The sequence below is a fragment of the Canis lupus genome, chromosome 34 (genome assembly GCF_048164855.1).
Source record: "Canis lupus baileyi chromosome 34, mCanLup2.hap1, whole genome shotgun sequence".
NCBI lineage: Eukaryota > Metazoa > Chordata > Mammalia > Carnivora > Canidae > Canis > Canis lupus.
In genome coordinates, this window is record NC_132871.1 from 11,742,210 (window position 1) to 11,765,776 (window position 23,567).

General features: G+C 38.2%; 1 protein-coding gene and 1 pseudogene across 18 annotated transcripts in view; one reads left to right on the top strand and one right to left on the bottom strand.

Moving 5' to 3' along the window:
* The window catches only part of ATF2 (activating transcription factor 2), an 85,260-nt gene that overhangs the window by 8,457 nt on the left and 53,236 nt on the right, over positions 1-23,567 (top strand). For 3 of the 18 annotated variants that reach the window (XM_072810993.1, XM_072811002.1, XM_072810985.1), the window contains exons 2-3: positions 7,008-7,106; positions 21,481-21,555. In XM_072810993.1, the coding sequence (XP_072667094.1) occupies positions 21,524-21,555 (32 nt within the window). In that variant the 5' untranslated portion in view covers positions 7,008-7,106; positions 21,481-21,523. Of the gene's footprint in view, positions 1-5,918; positions 5,975-6,300; positions 6,388-7,007; positions 7,107-10,854; positions 10,911-11,480; positions 11,516-19,766; positions 19,812-21,480; positions 21,556-23,567 lie in introns of all 18 variants that reach the window. The other 15 variants (XM_072810986.1, XM_072810997.1, XM_072810987.1 and 12 more) reach the window with 12 other exon arrangements.
* On the bottom strand, positions 16,337-17,571 carry LOC140624218 (guanine nucleotide-binding protein G(I)/G(S)/G(O) subunit gamma-10 pseudogene; annotated as a pseudogene).

Here is a 23,567-nt window from a genome sequence, read left to right on the forward strand (position 1 = left end):
TGAAATCACCCCATTTAAATTTTTCCTAATACAGAAATTAAGGGGTGCCTGGGTAGCCCAGTCAGTCAAGCATCAGCTGTCAGCTCAGGTCATGTCATGATCCCAGGGTTCTGGGATCAAGCCCCACATCTGGCTCCCAGCTCAGCAGTGAGTCTGCTTCTTCTCCCTCTCCCTCCTCCCTAGCCCCTGGCTTGTGCTCTCACCCTCTCAAATAATCTAAAAAAAACCCCAAAGTTAAGATACCTTAACTTTGAAAGGGAGTATAGTCCTACTAGCTCATAGTTACAGATTTTCAAGCTCTTAGGTTTAAATTTTGTTATTATGACCATCATGATGTTCCCAAGACTTCAGGATTGCGCTAGGATCACTTTTTGCATTTTGTGGCTCTAGACCAAGATATGAGAAGGAAATTACAGCACAGAGTTCTGTGTCTATAAGGTATTGCGGCCCTGAAACCTTATGACACAAGCCTGACCTCCTGGGTATCTTAACATTTTTGCTCATTCTATTTCCTATTCCTGCATCTCAATTTGCCCCACATACTTTGCATCTTAAAGCAACACAAATTCATCTCACAGTTTTTGTAGGTCATAAGTCCAGGTAGGCTCAGCTGGGGCTTCTGCTTAGGGTCTTACAGAGCCAAAATTTAATGTTGCCTGAGCTGTATTCCGTGTTAAAATGAGTGGGGGATAGATAATCCACTTCCAGGTTTATTCAAATTTTTGGCTGAATTCAGATCCCTTGTGGACTGACAACCAGGGCTGGTATTTGCTCATGGAAGCTGAAAGGCTTTCAGTCCTGCCCACTCCAGTAATGTCAGGTCTCTCTCATGCTTCTAATTTCTGTGAATTATATGCTGCTGAATCTGACTCCAGACAAAGTTTTCTCTTCTAAGATTTTATTTTTGTTTATTCATGAGAGAGGCAGAGACACAGGCAGAGGGAGAAGCAGGCTCCCTGTGGGGAGCCTGATGGGAGACTCAATCCCAGGACCCTGGGATCATGAACCAAGCAGAAGGAAGATGCTCAACTGCTGAGCCACCAAGGCGCCGGAAAGTTTTCTGTTCTTAAAGTCTCCTATAATTAGATTAGGCCCACTCGATAACCCAGGATAATCTTCTGTTTTAGGATCTGTAATCTTTTTCTACTTCTTCAACATACTTTTATTTGAATCCAGTGGATTTTGATGTTTTAAGGTATTGATCAACTTACACTTCTCTGCAATAAATATAAATTGAACTTTTCTAAGTTTCTTACTGATTTCATGGAACTCTATTGGGACAGAGCATTTTTGGGCAATATTTTGAGAATGGAAGAAGCAATCATTACATGAAGAGTTTTATTGTTCCTGTCATCACACTAAACAATATATATGAATTCAGAACATTCCTAAACACAGGGCAAAATGCCATTCTTAAAAACAAAGCTTTGCTTTAACAGGAATACTTATAAGACAGGCAAAGACACAAGCCTGAGGTTTAGTGGTGCCTGGATTAAGGGGTTTTAAGAAACTTTTAAAATAATCCCCTTGTTTTGTTCTATGGCGGTTTTACAACCTGGGGCAATGCATGGTAATGATATTTGGTTATGGGTGAGAAGTATGGGTTTCTTTTGAACTGTGGAAGAATGAGGATTTAGGGAAAGTAGGCAGATCATTTTTAGGAAAGCAAACATAGGGAAATTAAAGATATGGAAATTTTCTTAAACTTATCCTGCTTAGGTGTCCCTTGGAATGCATTAGTGTACTTTAAGTAATACATACACCTGTTTGAACACTGCTTTGAGAAGACTGTCCTCTTCCTGCCTAGCTCCTATCCTCCCACAAGGCCAGGTTAACTATATCCACATACAGACATACCTTAGAGATATGGCAGGTTTGGTTCCAGATGACCACAGTAAAGCAAATCAGATGAATCTTTTGGTTTCCTAGGACATATAAAATTTATGTTTCACTATGTTATAGCCTGTTAATTTTGTGCTAGTATTATATCTAAAAAAATAAAGACTGTAACTTAAAAATACTTTATCGCTTAAAGAAAAGTACTAACCATCATCTGAGTTTTCAGCCATTTGTAATCTTTTTGTTGGTGTAGGGTTTTGCCCTTGATGGGTGTTCACTGATCAGGTGGTGGTTGCTGAAGATTGGGGTGGCTATGGCAGTTTCTTTAAATATGACATCAATGAAGTCATGGAACTTTCAAAGTTGAAGTCAGTCCTCTCAGACCCAGTCACTGCTTTATCAACTACTTTTATTAATATTCTAAATTCTTTGCTATCATTTCAACAAGGAGTGGATTCCGTCTTAAGAAATCACTTACTTTGCTCATTCATAAGGCATCTCCTCGTCCATTAAGGTTTATCGTGAGATTGTAGTAATTCAGTCACATCTTTAGACTCCACTTCTAGTTCTCTTGCTGTTTCCACTGCATCTGTAGTTACTTCCTCCACTGAAGTCTTAAACCCCTCAAAATATTCATAAGAGTTGGCATCAGCATCTTCTAAACTCCGGTTAATGATATTTTGAATCACAAATACTCTTAATGGCATCTAGAATGATGCATCTTTTTAGAAGGTTTTCAGTTTACTTTGTCTAGATCCATCAAAGGAATCACTATCTTTAGTAACTACAGTTCTACAAAATCTATTAAGGCTTGAAAGAACTACTCCTTGATCCATGGGTGGGAATAGGTGTGTTTAGCAGACACGAAAATGTTAATCTTATACATCTCCATCAGAGCTTGTGGGTGTCTAGTGCATTGTCAATGAGCAGCAACATTTGAAAGGAATCTTTTCCTGAGCAGCAGTTATCAAGAGTGAGCTTAAAAAATTCAGTAAACCCTGTTGTAAAAAGATATGCTGTCATCCAGATTTTGTTCTTCCATTTACAGAGCACAGAGTAGACTGAGCCTAATTACTAAGATTTTCAGAATGATCTAGGAGCATTGGCTTCAACTTAAAGTTACCAGCTGTGTTAGCCCCAAGCAAGAGAGCCTGAAGCTTTGAAACCAGGCGTGAACTTTTCTCTAGTTATGAAAGTCCTAAATGGCATCTTCTTCTGAACTATGGCTGTTTCATCTACATTGAAAATCTATTGTTTAGTGTAGCCACTTTCATTAATAATGATCTTAGCTAGATATTCTAGGTAACTTGCTGCAGTTTCTATATTAGCAATTGCTGCTTCATCTTGTACTTTAAAAAAAAAAAATTAAGTAATCTCTACACCCAGTGTGGGGCTCAAACTCATGACCCCAAATCAGGAGTTGCATGCTCTACTGACAGAGCTATGCAGGTACCCCCTCACCTTATACTTTTATAATTATGAAGGTGGTTTCTTTCCTTAAACCTCATGAACCAATTCTGATAGCCTCCAACTTTTCCTCTGTAGCGTCCTCACCTCTCTCAGCCTTCTAAGAAAGAGAGTTAGGGCTTTAGTCTGGATTAGGTTTTAGCTTAAGGGAATGTTGTAGCAGGTTTGATCTTCTATTCAGACTACTAAAACGTTCAATTATAAAGCTGTTTCATTTATCATTTGTGTGTTCACTAGAATAGCACTTTTGATTTCCATCAAGTTGTTTACTTTTGCATTCACGGCTTGCATTCACTACCTGTATGGTGCAGCTTTTGGCCTGTCTTAGCTTTCAACATGCCTTCCTCATTAAGCTTAATAATTTCTAGCTTTTGGTTTAATGTGAGAGATATGCCCATCTTCCTTTCCCTTAAACATTTAGAGGCCAGTGTAGGATTATTAATTGGCCTAATTTCAATGTTTTTGTGTCTTAGGGCACCGGGAGACCTAAAGAGAGGGAGAGATAGGGGAGGAGCTGGTAGGTGGAACATTAGTACATACCCAAAGTTTCTCAGTTAAACTTTTATGTGGGTGTAGTCTGTGGTGCCCTAAAACAATTACAGTAGTAACATCAGTGATCACAAATCACCATAACAAATAAAATAAGAATGAAAAAGTTTGAAATTTGCAAGAATTACCAAAATGTGACACAAAGACATGAAGCGAACAAATGCTGTTGGAAAGATGGCACTAAGAGTTAGTTGTTCAATACAGTGAAGGTAAAATTAAAAAAAAAAAAAAAAAAAGAGGGGGGATCCCTGGGTGGCGCAGTGGTTTAGCGCCTGCCTTTGGCCCAGGGCGCGATCCTGGAGACCCGGGATCAAATCCCACGTCAGGCTCCCGGTGCATGGAGCCTGCTTCTCCCTCTGCCTGTGTCTCTGCCCTCCCCCCCCCCCCCCGTGACTATCATAAATAAATAAAAATTAAAAAAAAATACAGTGAAGTTGCCAAAAACCTTCAATTTATAAAAAGTGCACTATCTGTGAAGAATAATAAAGTGAAGCTCAGTAAGATAAGGTACACATGAGATGCCTGGATGGCTCAGCAACTGAGCTCTGCTTTTGGCTCAGGGCGTGATCCTGGAGTTCAGGGATCAAGTCCCACATTGGGCTCCCTGAGAGTAGCCTGCTTCTCTTTCTGCCTATGTCTCTACCTCTCTCTGTCTGTGTCTCTCATGAATAAGTAAATCTTAAAAAACAAGGTACGCCTGCATAAGAAGTACATATACAGTAGCTAGGGTAGGGTAGCAGTGGTAAAAAAAGAGTAGTTCTTTACATCTTTGTGTTTCAAGTTATCAAAAAAACAAACAAAAAACCCAAAGATCATTGTTTAATGTCTTTCAAAGTCTGGATGGTAATCTGACATTGCATGCATAAAACATAAGCTGTATAGGCCAGGTACAGCTTGCTAGCTTAATCTTGTTGCCTTTCACTTGAAGTGAGGACCAGAAGTCCATCTTGCTGTTTTTCTAGGGTGTTAGTTCCTGGTCTTTTGTGAGCAACTGCTAAAATAAGAATACAACACTCCGTAGGAAAATCTGAGGCCCTACTTAAAAATAAACATTTCCCTGAAAGAAACAATTTGCAGAAACTTATCTCTACCTTTACACAGAGACATTTGTCCTTTGAATTGCTGCTCCATGTATAGTCCCTATTTTACACACATATAGCTAACTGTCCTGTTCAGTTCCCTTTCCCTTTAAAGAACAGTCTGTATAAAACAGAATTTTGATGCCAGCTTTGAAATGAGAGCCTTTCCAGCTTCTAGTATTCTCATCAAAGTTTTAAACATGAAGACTGTTTTCAAGTCAACCTTATTCAAGGTAAAGTGCAATTCTTTCAACAGTCTGCAATAGGGACATCTTCCAAGTTCATACACAGACTAATAATGAGAAATCAGTTCTTAAATAATGGTAGAGGAAAGTCTACTTTCCCTTTAACATCTTGTTCCAAGGATTACTGCCTTTTCCTAATGGGAAAACTTGGTTTTCTGCCAGATTCTTACCCATACTCAGTTTGGACACTCTGTTACTTAATATAATGGCCCCATGTTCTAGTTTCTGAGTTTTGTGGACTGCATATGTGAGTTTATCCTCCCAAACTACAACTTATTTGTTTCTTTGCTTTTGCATTGGTGTTCTGGTCTTCAGGTTTCCCCTTTTTCCCGTTACCTACAGATTGGCCTTTTATATTTAGAGAAGTTCTTTATGGACACTGGTCTGGCTCCTTGGTCACTGGCAGGACTTCTACTTTTGAAAGCATTCTTCAGGGGGATCCGTGGGTGGCTCAGTGGTTTAGCGCCATGCCTTTGGCCCAGGGCGTGATCCTGGAGTCCTGGGATCAAGCCCCGAGTTGGTGCATGGAGCCTGCACCTCTCTCTGCCTGGGTCTCTGCCTCTCTCTCCGTGTCTCATGAATAAATAAAATCTTAAAAAAAAAAAAAAAAAAAAGAAAGCATCCTTCACTGGATGGTAAGGCATTTCTACAGGGTACCCAATCATCTTACATTTTAAAATGAGAGAGTATGATGACAAATGTTGACCAATACTCATTTTCTTCTTTTTCTTTATTATAGGTGCTCCAATTTTTAACTGAGCATATGGTGAAATAAAGAAGTTATTTCTCGGCTAGGTATAGCTGTTGTGACTTAAGTTCTGGTGTATGGAATGTAAATAGAAGTTTCCTGTGAGTTGTTGAAAAGTTTCCTTAAAAGGAAGCTATTGCTCATCTCCTCATTCTCCTTCCTGCTGTCTGATCAGCAGATGTTATGGTTAGACCTTAAGCAGTTATTTTAAACATGAAGGAGACACATGTTGAGGATGGCAAAACAAAATAGAAGGAGCTTGGGTTACTAATGATCATGATTTGGGACTGCCTGTGCTTGTATGTGAGAGAAAGAAACTTTTGAATCTTTTAAATTAAACCATTGTTAATTTTGAGTTTTCTGTCCCTCATAGCTGAACCCAATCCAACTGATAAAAGCATAAAAAAAAAAATCAAGCTGTTTCCAAATGAAAAGCATATTGAATTGGGCCCCCTGGATGGTATGTATGGTGCAGTACTGACACATGAAAAACTCTTTCATCTCCTCTTAAGAATTTTGATGCACTGCTGTGTCACCTTTTATCTGTGGCTACTTCTCCCTTCTATTAAAAAGCTTCATTTTTCTCCTTTCACCGAGATTCCGTTGCTGTACTTCCATCCTTAAAACTATTAGACCTCTAGGTGTCATTTTGCTAGGAGTTACAGGAGACCACAGGATAAACCTCTTCCTGGAGCGTTACAACTTTTGGAGGGAACCTTGATTTCTGTATCGTAAAATAAGGAAATGGAAGGCAAACTAAGGAAATGGAAGACACACACATTTTTTTAAAAGATTTTATTTATTTATGAGAGATACAGAGAAAGAGGCAGAGACATAGGCAGAGGGAGAGAGAAGTAGGCTCCCTGCAGAGAGCCTGATGCGGAACTCAATCCCAGGACCCCAGGATAAGGACCTGAGCCAAAGGCAGACACTCAACCACTGAGCCACACAGGCATCCCTAATTTTTAACTATAAAGTAAACATTTAAAAATTTTTGTATCGAAGTTAAACTGTACAAGCCTATTTCTTTAAATCTCACAGAGTAAGTTCACTCTCTTTTCTGCCTCTCCTTTGCCCTAGAGATACTTGGATGGAGACTTGAGAAGGACTGCTTACTTGATTAGAGCTGAGGGATTCCTGGCAACAGTGAATAAAGCTCATGGCCCACCAGTTAGAAAGGTAAGAGATTTTAAACTTTTAATGCAAAGTAGTTTGATTTTTGCAGTTGTTTCTCAAATATTGCTGAATTCAACAGATGCTTCTAGGTAGTATCCTCAGGATGCTAGTGCCCTACCTTTCTGATAGTGTTTTGTTAAAAAAATAAAAATAAAAGGAAAAAAATTGTTTTTAAATTGGAGGTTCACCAATTTGGAAATGTCCTTTTGGAGCTAAAATGCATATCCACATATTATAAAAGCATGCTGAAGACTTAACATTAAATTGTTTAATTTTTAAATCAGAGCCTCCTAAACTTAACTGACTAGAGAATTCTCTATAGTGAAGGGTCCCCATATGAAAGTCCCAATTCTAGGATTTTATGAAGAATAGTAACAAGAGTTACTCCTTGAAGTATTTTCTTTTCCTTCCTTTTTTTTTAAGTAAGCTCTACACCCAGTTGGGATTTGAACTCATGACCTGAAGGTCAGGAGTCACATGCTCTACCGACTGAGCCAGCCAAGTGCCCCAAAGTATTCTCTATATTCCAAAAATATTTTGAAAAAAAAATATTGCCCATTTTAAGGCTGTATGCACTAAAATGTCAAAATTTATTGAATTTTGGATTGGATTAATTCATAAACTTAGTTCCCAGATTACTCACACTGATCAGAAATATTAATAGGAAGTTATATAGTTCTCAAATATACCTTTATGGAACATCTTCTGTGTGTCAGCCACAGTGTGGTGATGTTAGAGTTACAAAATACAGTGGTTTCTGGTCGCAAGCCATTTATAGTTTGAGGATATAGCTTCTAAAAATAGAAGGAAAATATTGATGTAATAAATGTGATCTGGCATAGAAAATTTTTTTAAAAACATGGTTGTCAGATATAGTAAGATATACAAGCAGATTAGTGCATGCTATTACACCTGAATCTGAAGGTTCAGATAAAAAAAAAAAAACAAAAACAAACTGTAAATATATACTTCTATTCTTGACAAAATTTAGAAAATAAATTTTAAAATTTATTTCCTAAACAAATTTGAAATTTATTTGAAATTAGAAAAATACAACATATTTGAAAAAGTAAAAATATATTCTTTTAAATTAAAAAATTTTTTTTTCTTAAATTCTTTTTTTATTTTATTTTATTTTATTTTATTTTATTTTATTTTTATTTATTTACTTATGATAGTCACAGAGAGAGAGAGGCAAAGACACAGGCAGAGGGAGAAGCAGGCTCCATGCACCGGGAGCCTGATATGGGATTCGATCCCGGGTCTCCAGGATCGCGCCCTGGGCCAAAGGCAGGCGCCAAACCGCTGCGCCACCCAGGGATCCCTTTTTTTTTTTTTTTTTTAAGATTTTATTTATTTATTCATGAGAGGGACAGAGAGAGAGGCATAGACATAGGTAGAGGTTGAAGCAGGCTCCATGCAGGGACTCGTTCTTGGGACTCTCGTTCTCGCCTTGAGTCAAAGGCAGGCAGGCAGGCAGGCAGGCGCTCAACTGCTGAGCCACCCAGGCTTCCCTCTTAATTTAAATTCAATTAACATATAATGTATTGTTAGTTTCAGAAATAGAGTTCAGTGATTCTTCAGTCATATATAATACCCAGTGCTCATTACTTCAAGTGCCTTCCTTAATGCCCAGCACCTGATTACCCCATCTCCTGATTCTCCTCCCCTCCAGCAATCCTCAGATTGTTTCCTGTGATTAAGAGTCTCTTACTGTTTGTCTTCTGATTTTATCTTTATATTTTCTCTTCCCCATGATCCTCTCTTTTGTTTTTTAAATTCCACAGAGTGAGATGATATAATTGTTTTTCTCTTATTTCCCTCTAGTTTTATCCATGTCCTTGCAAATGGCAAGATTTCATTTTTGTGATGGCTGAGTAGTATTCCGTTGTGTGTATGTATGTGTATAAATATAAATTATATATATATATATATATCGCATCTTTATCCATTTATCTGTTGATGGACAGCTGGGCTCTTTCCATAGTTTGGCTATTGTGGACGTTGCTGCTATAAACATTGGGGTGCAGGTGTTCCTTTGGATCACAACATTTAGATCTTTGGGGTAAATACTTAGTGCAATTGCTAGGTCATAGGGTAGTTCTGTTTTCAACTGAAAAAGTAAAAATTTGTAAGCAGGAAATTCTTTGAGGAGGAAAGGATGGCAAACTTCTTGCACACTGATATTTATATGTTGAATAATTTTTGAGCTACTTGACCAACTTAAATGTTCAAATCCTGATTTGGTTAGAAATATTTTCCATAAAACGTAAATTCCAGGGGCACCTGGGTGGCTCAAGTCAGCTAAATGTCCAACTTTTGATTTCAGCTCAGGTCATGATCTCAGGGTTGTGGGATTGAGCCCCATGTCTGGCTGTGTGTGCTCAGTAAGGAGTTTACTACTCTCCTCTTCCTTTGCCACTACCCCCACTTGTTTGCGTGCCCCCCCCCCCCCCCAAGAGTCTATCCTACCCTGTTGCATGTACTCAATAAGTATTTATTGACTAAACTACTAAGTAAATGAACAATCTGAATTTCAGGGTAGAGAGTGGATAGAGGTGAGCAGTGTTTACTAAGAGAGATGTATAAATGGGAAGTGAGAGCATTCTAGGCTGAGATAGATAGAGCTGATAAAAAGCCTGCATGAAACTAGACCCAAGGGATTAAGGAGTAGTATAAGACCAGAGTAGAAGTCAGGGGTCAGTTCCTGCATTGGTCTGGAGTCAATGTTATGGATTTGAGGCCTTATCCTAAACATTTTTTCCATAACTGGTCCTTTCCTCTCATTTTGATGGATACTGCTGATACGCAAATTATCATTCTCTTTTCTGAATTTAGCAGTAGTTTGTACTGGCTTTCTTATGTATAGTGTTGTCCTCTAGTCCATTCTCCACACTTCTATTAGATCTTGCAAAAATTCCTCTTTATCTAGTTAACATAAAATCTTCCCATTTTTTACAGCAGGATTAAGTGGACTTATTTTTTTAAAGGGCTAGATAGTGAATATTTTAGACTTTATAGGGGCCACATATGGTTCCTGTTGCTTATTCTCCTCCCACTCCCGCCCATATAAAAATGTGAAAAACTTGCTTAGCTCAACATTTTGACACAGGCTTATATTTATAACCTCAGAGTAGCAGTGGGATGGGGGTGGTGAGGGTGGAATCCAAACTCCTTGTCAGGATAATAAAGGCTGTTCAAGATTTGCTTCTCTTTCTGGACTTCTCTCTCTTCCTTTTAACCTTATATCCTATGCTTCAGCTGTCAGAAATTCTTAGAGATCCCTCAATATACTCTGCTTCTTTGTGATTCTACATGTTTACTGTCTTCTCTGCTGAAAACATCATCCCTGACTGGCTGAGGCCTCTACCTTTGAAGCTACACTCAGGCATTACTTCTTTCAGTAGTAGCCCTACCAGACCCTCTCTTCACATTTGACTATGTACTTGTTTTAGTTAGGAATTGGAAAATTAATCAGATAAATTCATGTTTAAAAAAAAACTCATACTCAAAATACAGAAGACTTGCATAATTCAGTCACAGAAAGCATAGGCATCACAGAAACTACTTTCCTTCTTGGCTGCATAGTTTCTCATGTCTATTTTTCTGTGCCTACTCCCTTTCTGGTTTTCATTAATTTCTTGTCAGTATGAACAGGATAGTAAATGTCCACCAGTCCGGAGTATGATTTGGAATCTCTGCTTCTTACCTCTGTTTAGCTGATTTTTTTTCTTTTTCAAATTTCTTGAAGAGATCATCTGATTGGCTTAACTTGGTGAGATGTCTCCCCTGGTTCACCTGAGGCAGGTATGTCAGGGTCATGGATATTATAGGATTGCCCTTCCCTGGTAATCAGGCTTTCTAAGAGGGAAATACGGGTGCTGAGGAGAGATGACTAGCTCCAATATACTCCTTTTTTTTTTTTTTCAATATACTCCTTAATCTTAATCCCCTATGCTCCCATTGTGCCTGTGTATATCTTTACTTATTTTTTTTTTTTAAGATTTTATTTATTCATGAGAGACACAGAGAGGCAGAGACATAGGCAGAGGGAGAAGCAGGCCCTATGCCGGGAGCCTGATGTGGGACTTGATTCTGGGTCCCCAGGATCATGACCTGAGCTGAAGGCAGATACTTAACCACTGAGCCACCCAGGTGGTGTCCCATATCTTTATTATTATTTGTATATCACTGAATTATACTTATTTGTCCTTACTAATCTGATTTTTGAGGGCAAGGATATCTTTTATTAATATGGCATAAGGTACAAAATAGGCAGTCAGGTGTTTTCCAAATACATCTTATAAAATAGTTGTATTAGAAATGTTTGAGAATGTTATACGTTGTATGTAACATTTAGTGTTATCGATATTTTAGAAATCTGCTTTGAAACTTGAGCACATGCTTTAAAGGTAAGAAATTATGACATTTATACTTATATAGCTAACTACAGGATCAGTAAAATTAACATTTTAGAATCCAGAGATTTTTGGGGTGCCTCACTGGCTCAGTCAGAAGAGCATGCGACTTTTGATCTCCGGAGTTGTGAGTTTGAGCCCACATGAGGCATATAGATTACCAGTTAAATACAAAAACTTAAAAAATTTCTTTTTAATTAAAGAATCTAGAAAATTTTCAAATTCATCACCAGAAATTGACTTGCTTCTTCCCCCCCCTTTTTTTTTTAAGATTTTATTTTTCAGTAATCTCTATACCCAACGTGGGGCTTGAACTCACAACCCCGAGAGAGTTATATGCTCCACCCACCAAGCCAGCCAGGCACCCCACTCCCTCCCATTTTTAAAGCTTCATTTACCCATCCTATTTTCTGTGAAGTGAACTGGTTTCTTTCTTACTTTTTTTTTTTTTAAGATTTTATTTATTCATGAGAGACAGAGAGAGAGGCAGAGACACAGGCAGAGGGGGAAGCAGGCTCCTTGCAGGGAATCCAACGCGGGACTTGATACAGGGTCTCCAGGATCGCACCCTGGGCTGAAGGCGGCACCAAACTGCTGAGCCACCCAGGCTGCCCCATTCGGGTTTTTGATAGAGATTGAAGAAAAGCAACTATTTTTACTAGCTGAATCATGCCATTTTAAATTCTGATATTATGAACTAAAGAATCATCTTGATTAACATATTTTATATTAAAAAAAACCAATAGGATAAATAATTGTCTGATATTATCTCTTAAGTTTTTATTCAGGTATGGTCATTCTTCTATCATGATTCTGTTTGCTCTTAACCTTGCAGCAGAAGTGATTTTTCTACTCTGACATCTCATAACATGGAAGTTATAAACCAGAAACAAGCAGAGAATCATTAGAGAATCCATGCTTTGTAGTGTTTTCCTCATAACTACTCTTAAACACTAAATGACACTAATTATATAATGGTTATATAGTCCATTATTATAGTGCAAATTACTATAATATAAACTCCTTTTGTAAGTTTTTCCGTTTTTAATTTTATAGTTCAGAATCTTTTAAGAGTGAGTTGCCAGCGTGATGTCCCATTACCCCAAATACTTTATTTTCTGCAATTAAGACCTTTTCCTACAAAACCACAATACAGCCCTGAAAATCAAGAAATTAACATTCATATATTGCTACCATCTAATCTGCAAATCACATTTAAGTTTGCCAGTTGTTCCAATATGTCCTTTTATAGCAAGAGTTCAGTCTAGAATTCACATTACAGTTAGTTGTCATGTCTCATTCATCTTTTTAAATCTGAAATAGTTCTTCAGTCTTCCCTTGAGTTTGATGACGAGCACTTTAGAAGATTAAAGGCCAGTTATTTTGAAGAGTTTACCTCAATTTGGGGTTGTGTAATATTTTTTGTAATTAGATTTAGGTTTATGTATCTTGACAGGACTCTCACAGAAGTGATGCTGTGTCCTTCTTGTTGCATCCTATTGGGAGTACATGATATTGGTTTTCCTTCTAGTTTTGTTAACTTGCGTCATTTGAGTAAGGTGATATTTGCCAGACTCTTATAATTAAAATACATTTTATCAGGAGATACTTTGAGAGGATATAGATATCTTACTGAATGTTGAATTCTTTTATATCAATGTGGATTAATGAAATCCTATTTTATTCGCAATATGATTCACTACTATATTTCTTTTTTCTTTTCTTTTTTTTTTTTTTTTTTTACTATCATTATTTCCTTTGATTCTCAAATTGTTTCAGATCCGGCCACTTTATGGCCAGGTTCTTAGCTAGGTCCTTCTTTATTTTCTTGCACAAGATACTCAAGGCCCATCCTGTACTTGCCCTTCCCTATCCCTGGAATCAGACAATTCTTGAAGGAGCCCAGGTACCTTTTGGTAGAGAATGGTATTTAGACATTAAGATCTGGGTGCCTAGTGGGTATATTACTTTGCAGGTATTTGTGTACTAGCCCCCCTTCAGTAGACACAGTTAGGGTAATATATGAACATATATGCAGATATATACATGCACATACTGTCTTCTCTGTATTCATGTCTCTATTTCTGTACCTTTATATCTCTGTTGAAAGTTATGAGTTCACACCAGTATCTCCAAATTTCATCTAATTACTAAGGGTCATTCTGTATAATTAACTTCACTTGTGGTATGAATTTACCTTTACCCAATACATCCTTGATATATCTACTTAATCTCTCAGTCCCTGTGTGTGTATTTAATGACTCACCTGTTGCCACCAGGCCCACTCCTCCCCAACTACATGTTCTCCAGCCTGGGTCCTGTTTTCCTGTGCTGGACTAGTACCATCTCTGTTCCTCACCTCATGTAGTTGCCGTATTAGACTTCCCTCCAGCCACTCTCCATTCCCATGGACAGTTTTCTCACCATGCCACTCTGCACTGGTTTGCTCCCCAATACCCTGTCTAAGCTGCTTTTCAGGAAGACATATATATATATATATATATATATATATATTTTTTTTTTAAGATTTCATTTAGTCATGAGAGAGGCAGAGACCTAGGCAGAGGGAGAAGCAGGCTCCCCACGAGGAGCCTGATGCGGGGCTGGATCCCAGGACCCCAGGATCATGACCTGAGCCAAAGGCAGATGCTTAACCACTGAGCCACCCAGGCGGCACCCCCTTATATATATATATATATATATTTTTTTTTTTTAAGATTTTATTTATTTATTCATGAGAGGCAGGCAGAGGGAGAAGCAGGCTCCATGCAGGGAGCCTGATGTGGGACTCGATCCCAGGTCTCCAGGATCACACCCTGGGCTGGAGGCAGCGCTAAACCTCTGAGCCACCCAGGCTGCCCCCTTATATATGTTTTTTATGGAGGCTTGGCTTTTGTATTAATTTAAGCTATAAGAAATGGTTTGCTAGTTAATTTCTCCCATTTTCTTCTTGTCATTGTTCCTAGAAGTCTTGTTCTTTACTATTTTCTTATTAGCATCTCATGTGTGATTTTATTTGATAATAGGTCTGTTGAATAATTCTTAAAGTCCTGAAGGGTCTTTCTATACTACTTTTTAAAAGGTGGTTTATATAAAATTTCTGTATGGTTGGTAGGCATAGAATAACAAGGCTTAACAGTTGATATACATAGTGTATGCCAAAGTATACCAGCTGGCAGACACAGTATGACATTAAAAATGTTCTTGTCCCATTTTTTACCTTGAGTAAGTCACCCTTTGGCACCTCTTATGTAGGTTAGGTAGTTAGGACTACATCAAGAATACAATAAGGTACATGATCAGAAATCCATGTGATAAGAAAGCCTATTTATATTTAAGAGAGAATTTTAGATTAAAATTTTATTTTTATAGAATGGGCAGAGGAAGCATTTCAGAACTACAAATGACCATTATACATACGAAAAAGTTTAATAACCTTATTAGGGTGACAAGATTTGCAACTTTAAAATTAGGGTCTTTTTTCAGTAATCTGACAAAAAATGTTAATATTAATTGTTAGTATAGGTGTTGAGAAATGAGATCTTTCTGTACAATATTGGTAAAGTAGAAGTCAATACTACATATTGAAGGGCAGTTAACAATGTAAATCAAAAGTCTTAAAAATATGCCTTCACTTTCCCATAGTAATTTTTTTGTTGTTGGTTTTCTTTTTTTTTTAATTAAGCAGAAATTTGCTTAATTTGCTTGGATGAATTTCCAAGTTCATCAAAAGTTATTGCAAACACAGAATATCCTTTTAAAAGTGTCCCAAATTAAACCAAAGACACATCATCAAAGGAAAAGTACTTGTGACATTAAGAATTCATTTAGGTTGGGGCACCTGGGTGGTGCGGTGGGTTAAACGTTGGACTCGTGATCAGCTCAGGTCATAATCAGGGTTGTGGGATCCATGCTCAGTGTGGAGTCAGCTTGAGATTCTCCCTCCCGTCCCTGGCCCCTCCCACTGTGTGGATGCTCGCCGGAGTGCGCTCGCACACACACTCTCTCTCAAATAAAAAAAATATTTAAAAAATTTTAAATTGTATTTTTACATTATTTTTAATCATTTACAGTGTTCTCAAGATCACATTTAAACATTTTTTTAAAGATAGGAAATAGGGATGCCTGGGTGGCTCAGCGGTTGAGCCTTTGGCTCAGGGCATGATCCTGGGGTCCAAGGATCAAGTCCCACGTCAGGCTCCCTGCATGGAACCTGCTTTTCCCTCTGCCTGTCTCTGCCTTTCTCTCTCTCTCTTTGTCTCTCACGAATAAATAAAATCTTTAAAAAAAAATAAAGATAGGAAATCATGTAGTATATTTATTTTTTAAAGGATGACCACAACTGTAAAATAGAGGAACTTAAGACAAAGAACAGGTCTGTTTCAACAGGCATTCTAAACCCGATATGACATGAATCTTCCCAAAAAAGTTTGCTGAGGAACAGCTCCCATGTTAGTGTTAAAAATAAAACAGTCTTCTCATTTAGAAAAATCAAGATGAAGGAATGCCTGGGTGGCTCAGCGGTTGAGCGACTGCCTTCCCGGGGTCATGTTCCACATCCAGCTCCTTGCAAGGAGCCTGCTTCTCCCTCTGCTTATGTTTTTGCTTTTCTCTCTGGGTCTCTAATGAATTGGATAAATAAAATCTTTAAAAAAAATTTTAAAGGGATCCCTGGGTGGCGCAGCAGTTTGGCGCCTGCCTTTGGCCCAGGGCGCGATCCTGGAGACCCGGGATCGAATCCCACGTCGGGCTCCCGGTGCATGGAGCCTGCTTCTCCCTCTGCCTGTGTCTCTGCCTCTCTCTCTCTCTCTGTATGACTATCATAAATAAATAAAAAATATATTAAAAAAAATTTTTAAAAATCAAGACATCATTTGATTAATAAAACCTATTCTTCCCCCAGTTGTAAAAATGCTTATCTTCATTTAGAAACTGTAAATTCATGACAAAAAAGAAGTTTTTCTATGGTATAAAAATCTCTGGACGAACAAATTTCAAATATTCAGTTTTCTCACAAAAATGTTTTCCTTCCCAAAATGTAAACATTTAGTAAATAAAACAAATATTATATTCCACGTATAGAAATACTGCGTTTGGTGGTAACATTTTTGTTTGTCTTATATATAAAAGCGCTTTACCAAAAGAATCAGGTCATTATTATTTAAAGCTTACTCCTTCTCTTAGTTTTCTTATCTGAGTAGAAACTCATCAATTTCTGTAGAATTTTGACTACAGGACCAGACCACAGGAAAGGTCTAAAATATCTAAAAGTCATTTGGCTGGAGAAAAGTGTTTTCTTGAGATTTGGAAGCAGTCATTCATCACTTGGCACTTAAATGCATTCCTCAGTGGACTTCTTCCCTAAAAGCCTTTAGAATAAGGCACAGGATCTAGGCTCCTGAAAGGGTTTGCTTCCAGCTGGAACACCTAGCAGCAAGACGTCCTTGTAGGCATTCTGCATGCAATACTGCTACGGCCCTGCAGCCACGTGGGGGCCTTGGTCCTTTCCATGCCAGCCTCCAGCTTGACCTGCTCCACCAGGCCACCACTGCAGAGCATTCACACTGGCCCCAGAAGACATGACAGAGGTGCTGACCTCCTTGACATAGTCATTTCCTTTCATTTCTAGAAATTCTTCTGTGAAAATTATAGATACTGCACAAAGATTTATTAATCAAGGATATATATTTTTTCTTAAGATTTTATTTATTTGAGAGAGGAAGTATGCATGAGTGGAGCATGTTGTGGGGGCAAGGTGCAGGGGGAGAGGGAGAAGCAGACTCCCCATGGGGCAGGGAGCCCAATGCAGGGCTCCATCTCAGGGACATGACCTGAGCCAAAGGCAGACACTTAACCGACTAAGCCACCACAGCACCCCTGTTATCAAGGATATTTATTGATGATAAAAATTCACTAATAGAGAATTAGTAATAAATATGTTATAACTGTATGATAGAATACTATATAGCCATTAAAAATGGCATCTAATTTTTTTAATTAAATATTTTATTTATTCATGAGAGACACACACACACACACACACACATATATGCAAGGGGAGCCTGACGCGGGACTCGATCCCGGGTCTCTAGGGTCAGGCCCCGGGCTGAAGGCGGCACTCAACCGTTGTGCCACCGGGTGTCCCAGTTCTCATATTTCATGTTCTTACTATTTAATGATGTGGCAGGATTTAGAGAGTTGCATTTTAAAGAAAGTTGTGACACTGCTCTTACAGTGTGTAAAGCTGCATATCTCCATGCAGTGATAAGAGACTGCAATACTCTGTGAAATGTCAAACAGTAGGTGGTGGGATTTTAGATGATGTTTATTTTTTTCTTTTTGCTCTTCTGTATTTTTATGGAAGCAAACCTAAAGTTCCTTACTACATCTTATGTAGTTCAATAGGTAGAATTTAGTTCATATTATCAGGAAATACGTGACCTCCTTCTGAATCCCAAACTTCTGCCTTAAAGGTTTTTTAGAATTATGTAAGACTGATCATTTATGTGGGATACCTAATAGTGGAAGTTTCTCTATTTTTTTTTTTTTTTTTAAGATTTATTCATTTATGATAGATACACAGGGAGAGAGGCAGAGACACAGGAGGAGGGAGAAGCAGGCTCCATGCCCGGAGCCCAACGCGGGACTCGATCCTGGGACTCCAGGATTACACCCCGGGCCAAAGACAGGCACCAAACCACTGAGCCACCCAGGGATCCTGCTCTGGCTATTTGTAACAAACAATTCAAAGTATACCTTAAAGTTTGGGTCCTAAAATAAAATGCCTTAGAACAATGAAATAGAAAAACATTTTGGGGAGAACATATACATGTTTACATGTGGAATTGTCTTAGAAACCTGGAAAGAAGTCTGTACTGCATGTTTGATTAGCTGGTGTGAACTCCCTCACTGTCCTGGAATTTTTTTTTTTTCCCTAGAAATTTCTTGAAGACAGGTACCTTAGTTCACTGCTACAGTCCTGGCATCTGGCAGAGTGCCAAGCCCGAAGGGACACTCAAATATTTGCTAATTGAAAGAAAAGAGGAAACTGATGGTAGTAGATCATGAGGGCAAGGAAGATAAAGGACTGTTAGAAGAAGAGTTAAGAGTGAAGTTAGAGAACACAAAGGACTTTTAAATTTTGCCTAGAACCCTCTTGTGTATTCCTCATGATAGTGATTCTCCTACTGGTATTGGTTTGGATGCTTGGCAGAGTGGTGTGGTATATTAACAATTCTCTGTCTATAGTCATTGACTTCTCCAACAGTTTATTGTTGAACAGAGCCTCTTTTCAACCTAGGGATGCCTGGGTGGCTCAGTCAGTTAAGTATTTGTATTCAGTTCAGGTCATGATCCCAAGGTCCTGGGATTAAACCCCTCATCAGGCTCCCTGTTCCTGCTTTACCCCACCCCCTGCTTGTGTGCACACGTACTCTCTCACTCTCTCTCAAATAAATAAAATTTTCTAAAGAGAGATAAGCCTAGATGTAAAGGCTTGAGATTCAGTTTAAGGAAGAGATAGCATTTAAGCCTCCCAAAGCAAATATCATCATTTATGTCTCAAGGTGCTTCAACTGTTGTATTTACAACTACCTCAGCTAGGTTTTAGAAAATAGTAATAAGGGGGATCCCTGGGTGGCGCAGTGGTTTGGCACCTGCCTTTGGCCCAGGGCGTGATCCTGGAGACCCGGGATCGAGTCCCACGTCGGGCTCCTGGTGCATGGAGCCTGCTTCTCCCTCTGCCTGTGTCTCTGCCTCTCTCTCTCTCTCTCTCTCTCTCTCTCTCTCTGTGTGTGTGACTATCATAAATAAATAAAAATTTTAAAAAAATTAAAAAATTAAAAATAGTAATAAGGAATGGGAATTTTTATTGGTTAGCTAGGAAATGGGCTGTGTAGGTAAGGAACTGCTTTTGTAGAGAAAGGGGGCAGTTGTGGGGGAGTGGAAAAGATAAGAGAGAAAAGGGTATCATGGGCTAATTCCCTCAGAAGGAATTTCTAGAATGCCTTCTAGAAAACCAAACTTACCAGTTTGGTCCTTACACTACCTGTGTATTCTCATAGTATGTTAAATAACTCTTATTCTTACCAAAGGAATTAAAATTATATTTCTGTAGTACTCTTTCTCCTGCTAGACTGAAAGTCTCTTAAGGGTAGGGACTGTTGTTTCATCTTTGTGTCTTGGGTTATATTTGGTATTTAAATGTTTCTTAACTGAATTTAAATTTTGCTTTGATTTTTCATAGCAATATGAACTACATTTTCTTACCAGTTTTAGAAGAGTTTTTGAGGTAAACTGATTTTGACTTGTTCATATCATATGGCTGTTTATTCATTCTTTAATATTTAATGAATACATGCTACTGTGGAGTAGGCACTGTTTTAGGTAGTTAACCCAAAAGATAAGTTCCTTGCCCTCATTAAGCTCACATCTATAGGTAACAACAGAAGAACAGAAGTATAACCTTCATAGATTTCCTTTGGTTTATTCGAGTATTCTTTACCTTCTTTTTATAGACAGCATGGCAAAGTTAAATGTGAATGGAAGAATAGAACCCAGATACAAGGAATAGAACCAGATACAAGTTTTTCCTGGAAACCAGGGAAAAAATCTTCTGTCTCCTATACCAACTCACCCTTAACTCTAAGACTCAGAACTGTGGCTATTTATGCATTTCCCAAATTGTCCAGAGCAATACCACATGTATAAGCAAAATTATGAAAATTTTTTGTCTATGCATCATTATCTTATTTGAATAAACCTATAGTTACTCTTCACCACCACAGGATGGAGTTTTAGTGAATGTAAGATGAGGTATTAGGAAAATTATGTATGTATGTATGTATGTATGTTTGTATGTAATCTCTAAACCCAATGTGGGGCTAAGACTTGTAACCCCGAGAGTCACATGCTCTTTGGACAGAGTCAGCCAGGTGCCCCTAGCACAGTTTTTAAAATGGGCACTGACCTGGATAGTTTCAACATGTACTTATTCTTAAGCTCATATTCAGGGGCACCTGCGTGGTTCAGTTGGTTAAGCATCCAACTCAGTTTTGGCTCAGGTCCTGATCTCATGAGTCATGAAATCAAGGCCCACATCAGGCCCTGCACTCACTGAGAGTCTGCTTGGATCTTGTCTCCCTCTGCCCCTTTCTCTCTCTCTCTCTCTCAAATAAATAAATCTTAAAAAAATAAACTAATATCAAATAAACAAGTTATAAGGGTATGGAAGAGGGAGATACTTACATAGATCAACTATATTTTGGGACAATTAGATTTTGATAAATTAGACTGAGAGCTTGATCACCTCCAACTATATTTTAAGAAGTTAAAAACTTTCCAGATCTCTGAAATGCTGGATCTCCTCTTTCTCATCAGACTTCAAAGGTCAGGATTTTTGCTTTCAACCACAGTCCAAAGGACTGAATTTAATGTTTTTTCTCCTTTTATCCCTGTGATTGAGTTGGATATATACATATCTGTGTTTAAGGCATTTATATGGGTATTCATATTGTAGGAGCAGTATTTTTACTCTTTATAAAGATTCCTTTTTTTTTTTTTTAAGATTTTATTTATTATTCATGAGATTTAAGATTTTTTTTTTTTAAGATTTATTTATTTATTCATTCTCTCTGTGCCAGAGAGAGAGGGAGAGAGAGAGGCAGAGACACAGGCAGAGGGAGGAGCAGGCTCCATGCAGGGAGCCCGACGTGGTACTCGATCCGATCTGGGTCTCCACGATCAGGCCTTGGGCTGAAGGCGGCGCTAACCACTGAGCTACCAGGGCTGCCCTGTAAAGATTCTTTTTTTTTTTTTTCCCCCTGTAAAGATTCTTAATAGTGACAAGGTTTGGGGTTGACAGTGTTAAAAAGTATAATTATTCAGGTGTTTTTATTTCCTGTGTTTCAAGCATTGTTTCAAAACTATTTTTAACAGTGTGAAACCACTTTGTTTTTTAGTATCCTTGCCATGAAACAGAGGACGTGATAAGTTGCTCAACTTATGAAATTCAAGTTACATGTGAATTCTGCCAGGTATGTATGCGGTATTTGGAATGGTTAACCATTTTTCATATTTTAAATTATAAAAATTCTCAGTTTCTAGATAAATATTTCAGCATTTTTTCCATAAATTTAAAACAAATCTCTGTATATTAGTTTAGCTGATACTCCCATTATGTCTTTTTTTTTTTTTTTTTTTTTTTTAAGATTTTATTTACTTATCTGAAAGACAGAAAGCACAAACCAGGGGAGGGGCAGAGGCAGAGGGCGATGGAGAGGGAGAAGCTGAGCGGGAAGCCTAACTCACGGTGCTTGATCCCAGGACCCTGAGCCCAAGGGCAGCCTGGGTGGCTCAGCGGTTTAGCGCCACCTTCAGCCCAGGGCGTGACCCCAGGGTCCTGGGATCGAGTCCTATGTCGGGCTCCCTGCATGGAGCCTGCTTCTCCCTCTACCTATGTCTCTGCCTCTCGTTTTCTCTGTCTCTCATGAATAAATAAGTAAAATCTTTAAAAACAAAAACAAAACTAAGAAAAAGACCCGAGCCAAAGGCAGGCACCAACTGAGCCACCCAGGTGCCCCTATTATGTCTACAAATTATCAAACAGAGCATCAAAACACACTTAACTATATCAAACAAACATATTTTAGGGTTTGATTTCTAGAGTTTTAAATAACTAGTCCCATGAGATGTTCTATGAAAAAGCATTTTGAATAGCAAACAGATGTGACAAAAATGCCATATGCTAGGTGCTCATCTAGTCACTTCACTTGAACATATTAAAGGTGCTGAAAAGTCTTGACAAAAAAAAAAATACTCCACATTTCCCAAATTTGTTTGATTTTATACCTTTTTTTCTATATAGCTATTGTCATCCCTGTTGAAATGCTTTGGGAAACATTGCTTTGAAGGATTAGCAAGCCAGTGTTGAAAAAGGAACAATGTTACCTGATTTTTAGTTGAATCAAATACAGTTGTTGTATATAATTTCTAGAAAGAAAGCCAAGACAAAATTAAAACCTAAAAGTTGTTGGAAGAAATGACTGGGTGCTTTATTTTTTATTTTTTTTTTTTTAAAGATTTTACTTATTTATTCATGTGAGACAGAGAGAGAAAGAGGCAGAGACACAGGCAGAGGGAGAAGCAAGCTCCACAGGAGCCCTACCTGGGACTCTATCCTGGACCCCAGGATCACGCCCTGAGTCAAAGGCAGACACTCAACCACCAAGCCACCCAGGCGTCCCGACTGGGGACTTTAAATCAAATATAGGAAAATAATCTTATCTCAGAAATTTCATTATAGTTATTTTGTTCAAATCAGGATCCAGAAAGGATTTACATTTGGTTAGGTTTTTTTTTTTTTTTTTTTTTTTTTTTTTAAGATTTTATTTGAAGAGAACACACAAGTGGTGGGGAGGGGGAAGGGAAAGAGAAAAGCAGACTCCCCACTGAGCAGGGAGCATGACACTGGCTCAGCTGGTTCTGGGATCATGACCTGAGCCAAAGGCAGCCACTTTACTGACTGAGCTTACCCAGGTGCCTCTGGTTAGTATGTTTATTAAATCTCCTTTAATTTGTAACAGATTCCACTTACCTCCTCTCCTTTTGTTCTTCATCCTATTTATTTGTTGAAGTGACCAAGTCTTTTTCCTATAGAATTTGGCTGACTGCATCCAGATAGTGTTGATGGTTTTTCTACCCCTATATTTCCTGTAGCTGAATCTAGGGATGCCTAATTAAATTTAGGTTTGACTTCCCACTGTGTCCACACACATATACTACCCCTACCCCTGCCCAAGAAGATTTCTCATGCTTTCTCTTGCGTCATATCAGATGGCACATAATGTCTAACTGTCCCACTCTTAATGATGTTAATTTAAGATTGACCTGAGTTCACTATAAACCATTATAAAGTTCCCAGTCACCTTTTTTCCTAATGTTTTTATCAGACATTGGTGATAGTGGCCTAGATCCATTATTTCATTGGGTATTAAAGTGGTGATTTTTTAATTATTTCATTCTTTCTTTACTTAAACTGCTGAATAAG